The sequence below is a fragment of the Chaetodon auriga genome, chromosome 22 (assembly GCF_051107435.1).
Source record: "Chaetodon auriga isolate fChaAug3 chromosome 22, fChaAug3.hap1, whole genome shotgun sequence".
Taxonomy (NCBI): domain Eukaryota; kingdom Metazoa; phylum Chordata; class Actinopteri; order Chaetodontiformes; family Chaetodontidae; genus Chaetodon; species Chaetodon auriga.
Genome location: NC_135095.1, coordinates 6,331,009 through 6,347,744, shown reverse-complemented (window position 1 = coordinate 6,347,744; position 16,736 = coordinate 6,331,009). Strand labels below are relative to the sequence as shown.

The 16,736-nt window shown below is 46.1% G+C and overlaps 1 protein-coding gene across 6 annotated transcripts in view; it reads left to right on the top strand.

The window, feature by feature from the left end:
- sox5 (SRY-box transcription factor 5) overlaps window positions 1-16,736 on the top strand; it is a 220,911-nt gene that overhangs the window by 165,901 nt on the left and 38,274 nt on the right. For all 6 annotated transcript variants that reach the window (XM_076721791.1, XM_076721790.1, XM_076721793.1 and 3 more), the window contains 3 exons: window positions 7,912-7,998; window positions 13,533-13,705; window positions 15,063-15,131. In XM_076721791.1, the coding sequence (XP_076577906.1) occupies window positions 7,912-7,998; window positions 13,533-13,705; window positions 15,063-15,131 (329 nt within the window). The remainder of the gene's footprint in view (window positions 1-7,911; window positions 7,999-13,532; window positions 13,706-15,062; window positions 15,132-16,736) is intronic.

The following is a 16,736-nucleotide window of genomic DNA, read 5'->3' as shown; positions in this document are numbered from 1 at the left end:
GATCTCCGTGTAACTTTGAAATTGTTGCTGAAAACCTAATTTGTGTGATTTTCATGGTTTGGCTGGTAGATTACATCATGAATCTGTATTGGCTGAGAAAACGCTTTGACCTCTTTGGCTTGTGAAACGGTCGCAAAACATATCAGATCATGTAAAAAAGCACTGACTCCTCTTACTTTTTTTGCATTCTCTTACAGTTTGCATGCAGGAGATACAAGGTTTTCCCCTGACAGCAGCAGCTGCATACATTATGCTTGTCAGAACAGCTTTTCAAAGGATCCTCAGTGCATACATTGAGTTTTAAATTCAGCGTGACCCATTGTCGCATGTGAACCTCTGTTATCTATTCAAAAGTCCCGCATGAGGCTCTGTTTGTTAACCAGGCAATTAGCAGCAGTATTTGGTGGTTATCAGTACCACAGTTGACACTTGGTCTCTTCAGCCTGTAAAGTATGAGGCAGTAAAATGAAAATGGGATCAGTGTTTGGTCCCATAGCTTGTCCCTAATAAGGTGCAGTGGCAGCGGCTATCAGGGGCCAAGCTGAATTAGTCCACAGCGGATTCAAATGTCTAGATGCTATCAAACACCATTTAATGATAATGGAGGTCACAGAGGCAATTGGGAAAATGGTGTGTGTGTGTGTGTGTGTGTGTGTGTGTGTGCGTGTGTGCGTGCGTGTGTGTGTGTGAAAGGAACGTTTCTCTGTCTCCCGCAAAAGCACAGCATTAAGATAGCATCGCTAATTCCTCCAGCTCGACACAAAAACAACATGCAGAGGAGGGGAGAGAGAGAAAGAAAGGGAAAAAAAAAAAAAAAAACGAGCAAAATGCAAACAACAAGGAAACTTTTTCTGCGACTTTCTCGAATGTCGCTCCAGATTTTGCCCTTCATCGTTCTTTCACAATGTCGCGCCCTCTCCGCTGCTATTTCTGACTGCCAGTGTGTGGATCTGGCTCGCTGAGATTTCATGCCAGTGTAAAAATTGGCTGAGGGTTTGGTTCAAATCAAATTGGACATAAGCACCCACAACACCATCTGTTAGGGAAAGGCAGTGGAGTGAAGGGCAGAACTCTGTATTCAGATAAATGGATTTTCAATTTATTAAATTGTTGACTGACACCCTTGTAAATTTTCGCTTTATGTGCTGTGGCCTATTCTTAGAACGTCACATTTAATGGAAACATGTTGCTATACGTCCATACAACCTCTAATATTAGACCGAAAAAAAGATCTGACTACATCTGTTGTTTTGTGTGAGTTGAAGTCCTTTTTATATTTTTCCTCACATTTACAAGAGAGGGAAAAAAAACGCTAATTTGTCCTTTTTTTTAAAAGCTTTTTCCTAAAACTTAATCTGCCTTTAAATACATGGTTAGTCTTTAGGTGTTTTGGCAAGTGATGGTGTGTGTGTGTGTGCTTTTCTGTTAACAGGTGTGTTGCCCCAAAATGTGTTTATAGACGCGTCTGTGATTGTCACAGTACTTTAGGGGAGGACCATATGTCCCTTGTCTCTTCACCCAAAAACTTACTTTGCAAGGTGAATAACAGCTTCTTAACTCTCAGAAGCTGATGTCATGAAGCTCCGTGTGTGAGTGTGCGTGCCAGATACTTCCACTGTGTGAGTGTGAGTGTGTGTCCCCCCCCCAGCCTGCCTAGTGGTCTGGGTGTTTATTAATAACTGAAGTTGGAGCAGCTTCTGAATTAACAGTCACTGTGGATGTTGAGACCGACCAGGGACTGAGACTACACACACATACACACATATATACATATATACATATACATACACACCTCCTCTGCTTCACTGGGAGACGGGGAGCACTGGGTGGGGGCTAGAAAGTAAGGAGGAGGGTGGAGATGAAGAGGAGGAGGAGGAGAGGGATTTTAGTGTTTACACAGAGGCCCGGCCACCGCAGCAACTGTTGCCAAGCGCTGTCCTCCCCAACAACAAGCCAGTAATTGGTACTGTTAGCGGCTAACCTTGCGGAGGTGGTGGTGCGAGGTGGGCTTGGACAAAAAGCTTTTTGATACATCTCCCTCACCATGTCTTCCTCTTCTCAAGCCGCCGTATACTGCCCCTGTGGTTTTTTATTTTTTTTGTTGTTGTTTTTTTTCTTTTTTTTTTTTTGACGAGAGACTGCCCATAATCTTGGCACAGCCCCCCCCCCACCCCCCCCACCCCCTTTGCTTTGGAACGATTGGACCGTCTTTAGAAGGAATCGATGAAAATGTGTCCAGACACATGGCCCAGCTCAACCAGACATGAATTGATCATCAAAATATCAACATCATCATTTCGTAATAGAGTGTGTTGGTGCCGTCAGCGCGAGGGGAATAGCCAGACTGCAAAGCATTATCAAGAGGGTGTAAATAAGTGAGGAGGCGTCTTCCAAATTCTGCTTCTCTGAAGTTTCTTTGAACATCTTCATAATGAAGAAGATCCAGCCTGTTCAAGCTGTAAGATTTCACTACTGAGAGACTTCAGTTACCTCATGTTATTTAAATAGTAACACCACTTTTTCCCTTTTTGCCTTTTTTTTTTTTTTCGAAATGAAACAGCTTGTTAAAACTACACCAAGTATCCATTACACCAGTGGCTGCTGCTGCGTTAGGTGACGTAGTTAGACCGGTTACATAGCATAGTTTGGCACTGTTCTGAAAAGCTGTTTCTATATTAATATGGGTTTATGTACAAGTGTGTTTGCAGATTAAGAGGAAAAAGGTAGTATTGTGCATTTATGGTCCAAATAATATGGATAGGCCTCATTTGTGTCTGTTGTTAATTGTCATTTTGGCTGTAATTCAGGTCAGATTACCTGTTTAAGGTTGCAGTCATTCAACTTAATCTGGTTATAATCTAATCTTTCATGTAAACTCTCTCTTTCTGTCTCCGTCATGGCCGCCAGCTTATGTGTTTCCACCACAGAAGTCACCACACATCTCTGCTCTCTCGCTCTCTCTCTCTCTTACTCCTTCCTTCCATCTCAATACTTCAGTGTTCAGGGTGGCAGGCTTAGACAAACTCCACCAGTGCTTGTATAATTGCTTATTCAATGCTGACCCCTGCTCAGTTTAGGAGGGTGGAGGAGGAGAACGGAGAAGGAAAGAGGGGGAGAGTAGCTGGAGCCTCCCCGTGTCTGCCAAAGCCCAAGTCAATGTGGAGCCTGTTTTTCGGGATATAAGGGCCGGCCACGGGTCCCAAGCCAGGGCCCTTTCCTGTGGGCCCTCCTCCTCCTCCTTGTCTTCGTTCTCCTCCTTCATCCTCCACCCTCCTCTGAGCCCGGCTGGGCCTGGCGCTGGCACAGAGGTCCCTTTGTTGTGCACCCGAGGGCCCAGGCTCTCTCTCACTCTTTTCCTCCTGTCTCTTTCTCTCCCTCTGCCTTTCCACAACCCCCCCCCCCCCCCCTCCTCCTTCTTCTTCTCCTCCTCCTCCTCCTCCTCCTCATCCCACTCACCATCCCTCCCTCCCTTTTCCTCTAAAGGTCTCCAGGCTTCACAAATATGAGATAATAGGAAAAATAGAGCTGGCCGCTTGTGGTGACTCAGGGCAAAACGTCTGAGTGAAAAATAGAAAGTGAGAGAGAGTGAGATGGTATTGTTTGTGAGGTTGGTCGGAGCGAGCTGGACTGAAGTTGAGTCTCCTCCCACCTCTCTCTCTCTCCCTCTCTCTCTCTCTCCCTCTCCCTCTCTCTCTCCCTCTCCCTCTCTCTCTCCCTCTCTCTCTCCAGCAGCTTCTGAACCAAAAGCTCACTGTGGATCCAAAAGCCGGATGGGGCCTCGCTCTAACACACACACGCGCACGCAGACACACACATGCACACAGTGTTTCTCTCTCCCTCGCTCGGCAGGTGGACGGGGTTGTTTTGGCTCGGCTGCAGGGCAGCAGCTTGACTCCGTTTGAGCCAATGAGCCAAGATAATAGCCGACGATTCCAGAGTTATTGTCAGCGTTTTCCCCCCTCTGCTTTTCCCAGAATCCCTCTCAGCCGCGCGGGGTCGGACTGTGAACGTCACCCACAGACGAATTAATGTGTTTTCGCATGAAAATACTACAGCGGGATTCACAGTCGTACGGTCCGAACGGACAGTCAAAACATGATGATGGCTTTTAAAAGCCCTTAAACCTCTGTGGCCTGTCTGCTGGCCCGATTCCAAAGTTTCCAAAGACACCATTAATTTGAGGAAATATGTACAAAAGAAAATTGCAGAAGACATCTAGAATACTGGGCTTTAATTTTTCATTCAGTGTAAACATCATAAGGCTTTAATAAGGAGCTGGAACAAGCTGATACAGAATATAGAAGTGATGTTTTTTCCAACCTCACAGCTACGTATGGGGAAAATAAAGGGGAAAAATGTATTTCAAGAGCTTCATATGAACACACACACACACACACCTTAACCGCCCTGTGCAACACTTACACTTCCTCCCTCCCCTTATTCTGCTCATTTCCTCACCCCTTCTTTTTTGTGAAGGGGGGAGGTGGCTGTCCTCCCTCGTCCTCAGCTCCCAACGCCCCACCCTGCAAATATGCAGCCCACACCCCTGCGTGGGCACCATACTCCACCCTCTTACCTCACACAGCACACACATGCCCGCACACAAACACACATCCTAAACGTCAGAAGAACAGGGAGTAGCTTCTCTGATTTTCATGGAAAGTGTTGTGCTGTCCTCCTTTATTATGTGATTTTTGGCCTCAATTAACAGTAGTAGATGCTCGCTGTGTTTCCATCCAACTGTCGAGCGCATTTTATGAAAAGCTCTTGAAATATTACAGAACATAACATCAGGTGCATTTCCATCTGCGGGGCTGAAGCAAATGAATCCTTGCATGCGAAGGAAGTGGAAAGAGTCGGTCAACAATTGATTTGCATCAGGAAAGTTAGCATTGTACAACATCAGGTAACGGTGGCCATGTTTCATATTCTTATAGAATGCAAGGAAATGCACTTGGCATTTGAAAGTATTCTAATGCACCAACTAACGCCCAAACAACCAGAGTGAACCTAATGCAGGAGAGGGAGTAGGACTTTTTCGTGAGGTCTTGAGGATTCAGGATGTCCAAAAGCATCTTTTTAACTGAAGTTTTGTGTGTGTGTGCATGTGTTGGTGTCGTCTTGTTGAGGGTGCGTGTTTGTAGTTTATTAAAGGTGACAGTGTCGGTTCATTCCTCACAGTCTTCACCACATCAATCAACATCTCGCTAAAAGCTACAGGAACTCTTCCTCTCTTCTCCTCTCCTCTTTTCTCCCCTCTCCACTCCTCCTGCCCATTTCCTCCCATTTTTGCCATCCGCCGCACAATGAAAGAGCCTCTTGGCTTTTTATTAATAGTTAAAGTGGCCCCGGCCTGTCACTGGGGACAATAACTGCAGCCCTGTTAATAAATAAAAATAATAACTAGGAGATGGAGACAGAGAGGGAGTGCAATGGCAAGAGAACAGGCGACACTGCCATTTGTTGTTCCCTCTCACTTGTCAGAGCTCTTTGGCTTAAAAGCCTCTGTCATTGTTGAGGGAGAGGGGGCTGGAGGGAGAGATGAGAGTGAGAGACAGAGAGAAAGAGGGAGAGAGGGGGAGCGCCAGGGGCTAATAGCACCTGTTGGGGTGACGGTGAGACAGCTGTCACGGGGGGTAAAAAAACACAGGAGCACACTTTTTCTTCTGCTCTTCCTCTCTGCGCACGTTTCTTTCCCTCCTCCCTATTTTTGCAACAAACTCTCCGTCTATCTCGGCTCTGCTCCTCCTTCTACCTTCATCCCGCCGCTAACCTATTCCCTCAAGGCTACAGTGGCTTCTGACAGAAAGCACCAGGGCACGTCAGGGACGCAGCGCCGAAACTCAGTTTGCTGACTAACTGGCTGAGTGGCAGCGTTGGAAAAAAAAAAAAAAAAAAAACGCAAGGACAGACCAGTCAGAGTCCAAGGATGGCGGAGGGATTTGAAAAGGCAAGAGTGAAGGATGAGAAATAGACAGAGTGAGAGGTGGACTGCCTTTGAGCTCAGCATTGATCTTTCACTGTGTGTGTGTGTGTGTGTGTGTGTGTGTGTGTGTGCGCATTTGTGAATTGTAATCAACCGAGCGTGAATGCTCTGGTTTTGAAGCCAGAGGAAAGGACCTGATTCAGGCCTCTGGGGAGCCTGAAGGCACGCACACACACACACACACACACACACACACAAACTGAGGTACAGTATGTAGGACACTCTGCAGTGTTTTGTGTGTGTATGTGTGTGTGTGGCTGAGAGGAGCTTGTATGTCTCGACTCTGTCGCATTCGTCCTTGTTTTGGTGCGATCGTCTGTCATTTTAAATCCTGAAAATCTCCAGGTGGGTTCCTCATCCTCATCTGTCCGCTGCATCTCAGACAGAGAGAACTAGAGGGAAGAAAAGGAAAGAAAAAAAGTTTCAGCAAAGCACTGCTTTTTGTGTTTGGATGATGTGTACAAGAACTTTGATTTGCTGTTGAGTGTGTGTGCATGTATGTGTTTGTGTGTGTGTGTGTGTGTATGTGTATGTGTGTGCACTCATGTCTCGCTAAGCTGTTCAGCTCAACACACCGGACATCTCTCGTTCGCTGTCTCTCTCTCCAGAAAGCGTTCATGTTTATGTCCCTCTGTGTGTGTGTGTGTGTGTTCGTTTGTGCAGGCAAGCTGTCTCATACCAGTGAGATTAAGCCTTTTTTTTTCTTAAACCAGGCTTGTCATTATGGAAAAAAAAAAATAATAATCCGGTCACCAACAAACTTTTCGCCTGCCATCAGCAGTTGCCAGTGTGTGTGTGTTAGTGTGTGTGAAGCTATATATATCTATATATGAGCTCATTCAAGTGCATGTGTTGTGCATACATGCGTCTGTGTGTTTTGTGGATGTTTGTGCATTCAAGTATGTGTGTTTGCATTGGCTGATAGGGTTAATCTCTTCACTCAAAGTGTAAAACCTCTTTCCTTAGCAAGGCCTCACATCCCAAGTGCAGATGGCTCCCAGTAAATAGAGTTCTCTCTCTCTCTCTCTCTCTCTCTCTCTCTCTCTCTCTCTCTCTCACCCTCTCTCTTTCTCTGTGTCTCACCCTCTTGCTTCACACTTTCAGTCTTCCTTTGTTTGATCACCCCCCCTCCTCCGTTTCCCTTTGTCCATGTCAATATCAGTCAACAGGGTGACTGGGTTGATGGCAGCATGTCTGTATGTGTACATGCATGCGGGTGCGTGGGTGCGTGTGTGTGTGGGAGATATCTATGAGTGCATACACGAGCACATATTTAGGATTGAATCTCTGCATGTGTATGACATTTCCATTTTCCCCATTGTGTGTGTGTGTGTGTGTGTGTGTGTGTGTGTGTGTGTGTGTGTGTATATCCACGTGTGACCATAGTTAGGACTGTAATTAGTGATTCAGCGGGGTGTGTGTGTGTGCGAGTGTGCGCACATGTGTGTGTCTTTGCAGGGGTTTGTGTGTGGAAGGGTCTGTGGAGTGTGTGTTGAAAACAAAGCGCTAGCTGATAATGTGTCCATTGTGGCGGGTGCATTAAGGCCCTCTTTGTCTCAGGGCCCACAGGGCTAATGATTCTCTAGCAGCAGGTGAGAGGGAAAAAGCCTCTCTCTTTCTCTCCCTCTCTCCTCCACTTGTCTCTCTCTTTATCTTGCGTTGCCTCTCTCGCTCTCTCCCTTTTGCTCACTTGTTTTTGTTCTTCAGATTTCCTCTCTTTCGATTATCAGCTTCTCTCTTTCCACCTTTCTCTCCCTCTCTCTCCCTCTCTCTCCTGCTGATGCGGCCATTAGGCTGAGCTGCCGCTGCCTTTATTACAGCAAATGGACTTTAAATGAGCTTTATTGTCATGCTGGCCAGCCAACTGAATCCCTCTCTCTCTCTTTCCTCTGCACCCCCACCCCCAACCCCCCTCCCTTAAACAGAGGCCCCCAGCATTGAGAGGCTGTTGTCAAAGGACTGGAAGGATAAACTTTTGGCCATGGGCTCAGGGCACATCGGTGAAATTAAAGGTATGGTACAACAGCATAATGACAGAACTAAACTTCAAGGTATACTATGCAGGATTTTCCCTTTCCCTTTCAGTCATCGCTTATGACCCACTAGAAGTGTGTGGTGGTGTGTTTATCTGCAGGGACCCTGCTCTCTGCATGCGTTTTCTTGTTTTCTTCTTATTTTGCTCTTTGTGTTTACGAGCAACAACCTTTGGCCAGTGGGTGTGTAGCGCCCAGCCATTAAAAACTTGCAGGTGAGGTAAGGTCTTCACAGAAAAGGTAGCAACCAGGTGCCAAACTGTAAGTAGCATGCATCCCAAGAGGAAACCACAAAGGTGACAGAAAAAGTGGCAAAAAATGCCACAAATATAGCGAGGCGAAAAGCCAAGTAGGCAAACTGAGAGTAAAACGAGAGTCAATCTGGGGTTGGTTTTCACCCATTAGTGAGCTCTGAAGGAGAGGATGGGGATGAAGAGTGACGTGGAGTTGGCCTGTTTTCTGTTGGACAGGTATGTCCCGGTGGTTAGCTTCGCTAGCTTGCTAAATTTGGCTTTTCCATTCCAACAAATGTAGCATTCCTACGATAGAAGCTTGCAGTGACTGACAGTTCCTGCATAGTATACCTTTAAGCTAGCTGTTAAGAAATCTAAATTTAAACATTTGAGCTTGATTGATGCACCTCTGATGTCCATTAAAAATGATCCATAAATCTTCTCAGAAACCCAAAGAAAAGACTCATTTTAGCCTCATATCTGTTCGCCCAATCTCAAAATTAAGATTTGCCCATGTGGTTGTTCCACATGTCTATCCGTGGATACGGTGCAACTGCTGGGAACTAATGCAACATGACATTTCATGATGCACATTCATCAAAATATATTTACAAAATATAGTATACATAAAGTATAAACCTGCAGACAAACAGGGCAAAACCAATCAATTTACATAAAACGTTTTTTATTCTCTACATGCTGTCATAGATCCAAGGAAAAGCAGGTTCAAGGTTGGACTGAAATAAACTGACATTGAATGAATGTGGTTGAGCTGAACTCAAATGAAGTGAACCAGGCTCGCCGCTCCGACTTCTGTTTGACCAAAGCATCAAAAAGTCAGCGACGTCTCCGCCAGTCCTTCAGCGCCATGTTAATCTTGCTGTTAATCACCCATTTTATCCACGTCGACCCCTCTTAACACCCGAGTGCAAGACAGACAGGGCAGGACAGAGGGCAGTAAGTGAAACAAAAAGGGGAACAAGAGAGCTGCGCTGTGAATATGCAGGAACAAGAATCAGCCAGAGAGAGGAAGAGAGAGCGAGGGGGAAAAGGATGTAGAGAGAGACAGCGAGCGCTGGAAGAGTCTGAGCTATTATTCCCTGTAACTCCGGGGCAAAGCCGTCGTTCTCCTCCAGTAATTGAGCTTCATTAGGAGGCAAAGCAATATGTAATCAAAGAGCCTTGTGGAGCGGCGTGGCCGTCGAGAGGGGGGCTCCATTGATCAAACCCCCTTTTCCCAGCTCCCTGCCGCGCTGACATTTCTGTGTAGGGGCGTCCCGCTTGGTGCAACACACACCAACAGCTGGGGAGAAATATCAACGGTATGTTTGAGTGTGTGCGTACGCGCGCAGTGGAAGTGCATGCATGTTTGTCCATGACAGTTGAGTTCATGTGTGTGTCTTAGACAGTCCTTACATAACAACGTGTGTCTGTGTCTGTGTGCGAGCTTTACTTGTGCCTGTGATTGTGGGGGAAAAATACAGAAATATGCAGAAAGTCAAGTGTTTGCGTTAATAGTTTGAATGTATAGGTGTGTGTACGCGTGCGTGTGTGTACACACACTCTGTTTTCATTCGTCAGTGCATCCCTTGACGTTTTTCCCCCCATCGAATTCCATTGAAGAGCTTTTTGTGGGGAACAAAGTGATTTTGAGCCACCGCCTCCCGCTCTGTCAGCCTTATTGAGAAGCAACATTGGTAAAAGGCCCCATGCGGTTCACTTAGCAAAACACACACACACACACATACACACACAAGTATGGAACTCATAGGACTAGAATAAATGTCCCCACAGTATAGTGTCATTACCATCAGATCTGCAGCATTAGATCACAGAGAGTGACAGGAAAGGTTCCTCTCCTAAACTCTTGAGTTTCCTTTTGAATTGCCTCTCATCCTTCTTTACACACTGAACGGCCGTTTTATACACAGTATCCGCTTGTTTCAGCACTTCATTAAAGTACCATGATGTTACACTGAGGGAAATATGTGAAGCCAGGATTCTTTACGGCTGCTCCAATTTATTAAGCTGAAATATCTGGATGTCTTTTGCGTCATTTTATGTACATTTTCTCAAACTTCTGCCCAGAATATCTGCTAACTTGTGCCCAGCATGAGCTTGTAAACGTGTACCCACCGGAGTGAGGAAGCAGTAAACAGCAATAGTAAGATATTGACTGCAGGCTACACATCATGAAGTAAAAAACAAATCAAGTACACTTGATTTGTTCCAGGAAAATCAGGTTACTGTAAACCATGTAGTAAATGCTTTACTCAAAGCATTTAATTTTGTTACCTTAATATTAACTTTACTTGATTATTTACACTAATTGTGTTATGGTGTCAATATAAATATCCTTCTAAATAGACCTCTTATACTTCCAGACTACCTCTCCCCTCTTCTCTCCTTCCCTTTCGTCTCTCTTAACTCTCCATCATTCCTTCACCCTCTTCTCTCCTCCACCATCATGTCTGTCTTATCCCCTTCCTCCTTCCTGCTCCTCCCCTCCCTCCCCTCCTCATCTCATCCCCGCTCCTCCCTCCTTACCGGGGGGAAGTTATCAATGCAGCCGGGGTCATTAATTAGCCTTGCGAACACGCTGACAAGTATTACATTGTTACAAATTGGTTAATTACGCCATGCAGGAGTGTGTGTGTGAGAGAAAAGGGAGAGGGTTGGTGTTGGTTCGGCGGGTTTGTAGGTGAGCGCGGGCCGTCGCAATCTGCCTAAGGAGGAATGTGTGTAAAGCGATGGAGGAAACCAGTTATCGATCCACCCGCCCGCCTCGCAGCAGCTGAGGAAACAAGCCAGCGCGAGCTGATTTATGGGGTGACCACAGAAATTCTGAAAGTCTGAATGGGAGGGAAAGAGGAGGGGGAGACAGGGCAGCTCACGTCCAACACAGGAGTAAACTAAATCTCATCTCAGTTAGGAAGCGTGTTGTTTTCTTGGATTCGTCTTCTTTTGCAAATAGTCTGGTTTGCTGATAAAAGATCGGCAGCCGAGAGGGGGGATCGAGAACAGCTTGTAGAAGAAGAATGGAGCGGCTGTCTTCGTTTTCACACACCTAACTAAAGGAATGTCCTTCCAGCTCAACGTACGCACTGTTTTGCAAAGAGGTGCTCCATTTTACTGTGTTTGCATTGGTGCATGTGCTTGGATGTGTGTGTGTGTGTGTAAAGGGGGGGTTAACCCCAACAAGAAGCCCCTACAAGAAAGACTCCTTTGATCCATCATTTCACCTTTGCAACCCCCCTTATCCTTTTTTTCTCCTCCCCCCTGCCCCTTCCTCGCCACCCCTTCGCCCCCCATTTGAACGGGCTAACGTTTGTAACACAAGGCTCTTTCTTGTCTTGGTCAGCTTTGGCTGTACACGCATACACACGCAGGCATGCACACACACACATTTCTGGCTCTACAAAGGTGGGTCTGTGAGTTAGGACAGCGGCGTGTTTATTTTTCCAGCGGCCAGTGCTCCCGACAGTTGCCTTTATTGTTCATTGTTGGCGGATGGATGGAGTGCAGGGGGAAGTGAGGGAGGAGGAGGGGGGGTATTGGTGGGCAGTGGAGGCGGGCGGGTCGGGCGGGGGGGGGCAGCTACCAACAGGGAGGACAAATGGATGGCTCTCACCTTCCCGAGCGGTCAAAGGGCAGGTCAGCAGCCTTGCCTTCACTCCCTCCATCCCATCTCCTGGCTCCCCTTTCATCCCCTGTTGTGTGTCCCTTTCTTTCCCTCCTGCTTTCTCCCTCTTTCTGCCTCTTTTTCTCTTCCTCATCTGGTTTGACTGGTGCAGGAATGTGGCCCTGTTAAAGGTAGCAGCTGAAGAACAATGGGGGATTGTGCTGTTCCACACATGCACATACGCACATGCGCGCACACACACACACACACACACACACACACAACAAAGGCATGTAGGCAAACATTGGTACATATGACCAGACATGGGCGCACACACTCGCACTGATTGTACCTCAGTGTGCCTCTCTCTAACTACATCCTGTTGAATGATGTAGGCCTCGTGTGGAAGTGTGTTTGTGTATGTGTAATTGTGTATGTGTGCGTGTGTGTAATGGAGCTGGTATGTCAGGATCTGAGAGGTTAAAGGTCAGGCCATGCTAAATGTGAGCAGGAGGTTGGCTGACTGCAGGGTAAACACAGACCAGACACACTCCTTCTCTCTTTTTCTCTTATTTTCCCTCTTTTTCCACGCTCTCACACACACACACACACACACACACACACACACACACACACACACACACATCCACATTACAGCTTGATAGCTACAGCCCGCTCTCCTGATGTACCCATATATCAGCGCCAATCAAATCAATTGGAGATTTTACCTAAAGTTTTTGCAAGAAATGTAAATTTTCAAGCCTGGCTGGAGCTTTATTTTGTTTGTTGAACATATGAATCTGGCTCCGATCTTCCATTTGTTTTGCCACCACATTTTGCCTGTTTACAAATGTTTCCTCAGCCAGATTTATTTTCTTTATTTCAATAAGGCAGTAAAGGCAGTGATGGATGTGGCTCGAGTGATCACTGTGCCCGAGAAAATAAGTCAACATCTGGTTTCACAACTCCGCGGCACACGCGTGCGCTTCGCCGAGCGCACCTTCCGTTGGTGTGCCCCCTCCTACTGTCCAAAGCCCCCTAACCAGTCATATATTAGGTTGACCAACAAGCTATGGATAGCTTTACACTGCTTTGTTGTTCCTTCCTCCTCCATTCCTCTCCTTCATGCCTCTGACCTCTAACCTCACCCCCACAATCCTTTATGGCCTCCGGAAAGCCATGAAAATCTCACAAAGAAGAAGAACTCAGCACGACATCCCAGTTTCACATTTTGTATAATTTCTGACCTTGCTCCTGTTGAATTCTTTTCAGAATACATCTTTTCTAATGAAATCTAATGTAGTTTGGACAACACCTAGCATTTAGAAGCATTATAAGTGTATAATAAACAGTTTGTAGAGCACTGTAATGTAATTTTAAGCAGATGTTTGTTAATGCTTTTAACAATGCATTGTCAACAACTGCAGAGTGGAGGCTGGTGTATAAGCAGATAATAAATGACAATATAGTAAAACACAGGTCTAATAAGATGAATATGTCTTCATAGAATTGCTGAAAAATATTGCATATTGGCGTATATTATGACGAAGAACGTTTCGTAGCGTAACCTTAGCCGAGTCCCAACACTTTTCTTCAAAGTGCTGCTCTCTCACCTTTGACCCCTCTTCCTCCCCCTCTCTCTCACTCTCTTGACCTAGGTACCCCAGACAGCCTGGCGGAGAAAGAGCGCCAGCTCATGGGCATGATTGGCCAGTTGAGCAGCCTGAGGGAGCAGCTCCTGGCGGCCCACGAGGAGCAGAAGAAGCTGGCCGCCTCGCAGATGGAGAAGCAGAGGCAGCAGATGGAGCTGGCCAAGCAGCAGCAGGACCAGGTAGAGGAGCACGCTGCATGTGAAGGGCTTCATATGGAAATGCTCTATACTGTGTGTCTACGTTGTGAGGAAACATCATCATAGCAAGTCATTTGGTTTTTAGTTCATGGAGTTATTATATCACTTATCTCTAATCAGAGATAATGATTCTTATTGGTATTTTAAGGTAGAAGCTTCAGAGTACTGTACATTTATTGTGCCTGGTCAGGAAAGAGCAGAGAGGCACGTGATTGGATACCAATTTGGAATCATACGTCAAAATGCACACACTCTGGTATGTGCAGGCACACAAATGCACACGCACACACACTAAATCGTCAATGATAGTCGTCAGGAATCCTCACGCTTTAATGTTTAGAACAAGAAAATGGGCTCAGAGGTGTGGCTGAAAAGCAACAAATCAGGCAGGATTTTCTTTCCTCTACGCTCTCTCTCTCTCCGTCTCTCACACACACACACACACACACACACACCTCATACTGTATAGTGTTAATACAGCCAGAGACATGCGCCTTTGGCAGCTTGAACACAGGGACACTGCACAGGAATGAGCTGAGGGTATGTAGTGCTGGAGCGGATGTAGCAGAGACATACACACACATTAACACACATACACCACACACTCGAAGCTCCCAGGCGAGAGTCTGCCAGGTATTCGCATGGAGAAGGGTTTCCCTCTTTGTTGTATTTTTTAGCTTCTGGAAAGCTTGTGTTTACAAAGAGAACAACACACATTCATACACACACACACAGTCACAGACGCAGTCACAGACACTCACAGAAACTGCTGTAAGGACAAATCACCTGTGACAAACACAATGCCTGACAGTGCCCTTGGCTGCATCCCGCACCAGTAAGCAGTGAATCTGGCTGTACATGAATGTACTGTACGTTGATACCGTATGCTTGTATTTCCATTCCACTTTGTGAGCCACTGGAGAGTTTCTGTGCAGAAGTTAATTAAGTTGTAGGCTGCTTTCATGCAGAAAAAGTAAGAATGAATGCAAAAGCAGGGCTAGTTTAAAACAGAGTGAGATGACTTTAAACGCAGCAAAAGTAAACAATCAAAATAAATGTGTAAAAGTGACAAGTACATTGGGAAAAAAAGGCAATATTTGATGGACGCGTGTGTCCGTGTGACTCTGTTGTCCATTTGGCTGTGAGCTGAGTCCAGATGAGATGCGCGCTTTAATATTTCATACGGGGGCATCGACCCTCTATCGTGCAACCGCGCCCTCAGAGACCTGCAGATGTGTCGCATCTCCCACAGGCCCTGCACACACACCAAAACACACGTGTCTACACACATACATGCAGCATATACGTTGTAATAATGTGTTATGCGCTCCGTCCTCAGATTGCCCGGCAACAGCAGCAGCTTCTGCAGCAGCAACACAAAATCAACCTCCTGCAGCAACAAATCCAGGTGAGGCCACTTTGCGTGTGTGTGTGTGCGTGCATATGTCCATCCACGTGTATGTGTCTTTCAAAGTGTGTGTGGATGTGCCTTCATGTGTGTCTACATGGCCCACAAAGGCAATTTTGTGATTGTGATTGTTGCGGCTTTTCTTTGCTCAGCCATCAGCATTTGGGGCCTGAATCAGCACTGACTTACAATAGCCCCTCCTCCTCTAACACACACACACATACACATACACAACCTATGTAATCACTTAAAAGAGGTCTGCTTGGAAGAATCAGAAGTTGGGTGTTAGCTATTATGTTTGCGCATCAAACTGTCAGTGAAGTGCACTTTTTTGATGTTCATTCCCTTGTTGTGTGTTTGAGTGATTGTGAAGGCATCTTCACAGGCAGAGCAGTGGATTGCAACGTTGTACACATCCAGACAAGGCGGCTAGGCCCCTGAAGTAGCAAAGAAGAGATCAGGAAGATGTTCCAGATAGAAAAGCTGGCAACAGGTTCATCTTTTCCATGGATTCACCTTGTAGCCAGTGAAATGTTTATCATGGCAGCTACAAGCTCGCAATGGGACGCATTATCAGACTGAACACACAGTGAAGGCTGGTCACACTGACATCCACAGGAGGAGTTAGGAAAAGCAAAGTTAGCTGATTCTTATTTGGAGCCTTTGTGTTATGATGTTAAAAAAAATCTAATCATGAAGAGTGTAGACATGAGTGAATAACCTTATATAGACTGTCTGCAACGTAAATCAACTAGAAGAGTCCCTTTTGAATGTGAAACTGTGTCTTAAGCTGCTAAGAAAATGGGTGGGTATATATGTAACACTTAAAAATGGAAGTATTGTCCTTTTGGGTGCTACACTGGAGCCTCTATGTTGGTCCAGGTGGCTTGGAACGAATAGCCCAGGCCTTTGTAAAAGCAGATGACACTGAATTTTGAGCTGAGAAAGCCGGGCTTTGTATCATAAAGAGACACCCTGTCCAAGAGGGAACACACACACACACACACACACACACACACACACACACACACACACACACACACACACACACACATTCCCTTTCCCCCTGAGAGGTTAGCCATACACAGTTTGTGTGATAAGAGACCTTGTGATAGCATGTGTGTGGGACGTGTGTCTATGTGTGTCCACGATTCTGTGCAAAGCAGCTGTGTTTATTTGCTTTGAGCGAGTTAAATTCTGAATTGTTCGCGTTTTGTCTCTTTGACAAAAAAAAAAAGAGCGTACATGTTTGTTTCTGAGGATTTCTCTGTGCATTCTCCGCCGTCCATTTCTTCTTCTGTGCATATGTGTGTGCGTGTGTTTGCCGCAGCTGTGTGTGTTAAGCTATAAACACGTCCGCTCATGATTCACTCCCTCACGACCCCGCCGAGACAAAGCTCCCTTTTCCCATGACTTTGCAACCTTTTCCCAAACAAGCGTCTCTCCATTGAGCGGGCCCAACAATAGTTTCTCACAAGCAGGGGCAGCTGTAGGCAGCCTCGTTAAAGAGAGGGACACAATCAACAGGGGCTCGTCGCAGGAGCGCAAAAAAACACACACGCATTCACATATATCGCACACATCAAAGTACGCGCAAACACGGAC